Raw genomic sequence first — 2107 nt, 5'->3', positions numbered from 1 at the left:
TAGAGCAGGGACAGCTGGTGTCCTGCAGCCTGTCTGGGTCCTGGTCACTGGGCCCTCCCGAGCGTGGCGGACAGGAGTCCTGAGGGCAGGGTGGGCTATGGACGATCATGTCCGGAAGTCCCCCAGTGCTGGATTGGGACCGGGCTCGAGGAAGGGGTTGGCACTCACCGAGCACGTGTCCCCACCAGATGTGGAAACCGAGGCTCAGAGGAGCTAAGGGCTGGGCTCAGTCGCCCAGTTAGGAGTGGACTGTCCCCTCACCCCAAAGCGAGTTACATCTGAGGCAAGACACAGAGACACCACCGCGGCATTTGAAACAGGCGGCAAAGGGACACGCTGTGGGCGGAAGCCATGCGGGTTCACGCCTCCCCAGGGCCGACTGGGACCGAGGAGCCCATGATTCTCTCCTGAATACCAACCAGGGAGGCCAAGGGGCTGGGGCTGAGGGAGGGGCAGGGTGGGCTGAGGGGCGGGGCGTCCTTCCCTGGGGGGCCTCCTGCGGAGCGGTCTGTGCAGTGTGCAGCCTGGGCGGCCATTCGGGGTGCCTCAGGAGGAGGGCACCGTGGCCGCAGGTGGCCAGGACACTCCCAGCTCCCCTGCTCTGTGCTGGGTGCCCATGGGTGAGTCATGGAGCCTCTGACATGCTGAGCTCTGTGTGTCCTGGGCTAGCATGCCACGGAAGAAAACCCCAGCATGTCACCACACAGACACATCTGGACAGGGCCAGCTGCTTTTATTGGGGTTGAAGGGAAAGCGGCCCCTGGTGAAGAGGGAGGGGCTGTCACCCTCCCCAGGGGCTTGGCACCCCCTCCCTGGACAAGCCGGCCAGGTGCTTCGGGATGTTCCTCAGAGCCAGCCTCCTCCGGCCGAAGCGGCCCACGGGCCTGATCCTGCGGCCCATGTACCAGGCAGGGTCGATGTCCGGGGCTGGAGGGGGACAGTGAGAGCTGTCACAGATGCGTGGCCCCTGCTGTGTGCGCCCTGGGCTCCCGCTGGGCCGATGGCAGTGCCCAGTGCACATGCACATGCTTGGCTCACGGCTGCCCAGTCACCCAGGCCGTGCTGGATGACCCCATAAAGAGGGGCACCCAGGGGGTCTGCGGAGCCATTTCTGGGTGGTGGGGTGGCTTTGGGAAATGACAATTCAAACTTACCCTAGGACCAAGGACCAACTCCCTTCCCACCCTCCATTCTCGTGCCAGGGGCGGGCAAAGCCTGCTCGGCCCCAGACCTCCCTGGTGGGGAAGTGAACCCCTCCAGTGCGTGCTGGACAGGGACCCTGGGGCGCAGGTGACAGGGCCACTCTGGGGAGAGGACAGGTGAAGACCAGCGCTGGGGCACGTGGCCAGGATGATGGCCCAGGTGAGGAGGTGGCCCTGGGGCGGCGAGGTGGGGTCCAGGATGATGGCCCAGGTGAGGAGGTGGGGTCGGCAGGTGAGGGGTCCCGGCACTCACTGCGGATCTCCATGGAGCGCTGGCGGGCTCGGCTGGCAGCCCCCGGCAGGGCCAGGCCCAGCAGCAGCAGGCACAAGAGCCACGCCCGCGGCTCCCGCATCCCGCCCGCTCCTGCGAGGCTGGGGCTGCTCGAGGTGGGATCCCGCACGGGAGGGCGCGGCCTGGGGCGGAGGGTGGGGCGACGTCAGCAGGGCGCAGGCGCATGCGCACAGAGCGGGGCGACCAGCTGGCGCGGGCGTCGTGTGAATGTGCATGCACAGGTGAGTGTGCGCGCGTGTGCACACGTGTGAGGCGTGCGTGCCCGCACGTGCTCGTGTGCACGTGACTGCATGTGGTTACATGCTTGTGCACGTGTGTGCGTGCATTTCTCTGCCCTGTGCTGGGGTGGGCGTGAGCACAGAAGTTGCAGGCTGCCCTGCCCCCCTCACCCCATTCTCTCCTCTGTACAGTGAGCATTAAATGAGGTGATTGTGTGCGTGTTGCCTCTGACGGGCTCCTCTGCCATCAGAAAGGTGTTCGCACAGACTGTCAGCAGAAGGAACCAGAGGGTGTACGAGCTGTGGGTGTGGAGAGGTGATCTGTCAGTCTGTCTGTGTCAGGGAACCGGGAGATGCGGGAGGTCTCTGCGTGGCTGCACGTGCTGTGCACCTGG

At 65.8% G+C, this 2107-nt stretch overlaps 1 protein-coding gene across 1 annotated transcript; it reads right to left on the bottom strand.

The window, feature by feature from the left end:
• Positions 1–781: 781 nt before the first annotated feature.
• PRLH (prolactin releasing hormone) lies at positions 782–1555 on the bottom strand. Its single transcript, XM_025045425.1, has 2 exons — positions 1456–1555; positions 782–927 (listed from the first exon to the last, which is right to left on the bottom strand). Exons 1-2 carry the CDS (start codon positions 1553–1555, stop codon positions 782–784), a joined length of 246 nt encoding a protein of 81 aa, XP_024901193.1.
• Positions 1556–2107: the final 552 nt, after the last annotated feature.

The sequence above is a fragment of the Pteropus alecto genome, unplaced genomic scaffold, assembly GCF_000325575.1.
Source record: "Pteropus alecto unplaced genomic scaffold, ASM32557v1 scaffold143, whole genome shotgun sequence".
Classification (NCBI taxonomy): Eukaryota; Metazoa; Chordata; class Mammalia; order Chiroptera; family Pteropodidae; genus Pteropus; species Pteropus alecto.
The sequence above is the reverse complement of the archived record's forward strand: the minus strand, read 5'-3'. Positions and strand labels throughout refer to the sequence as shown.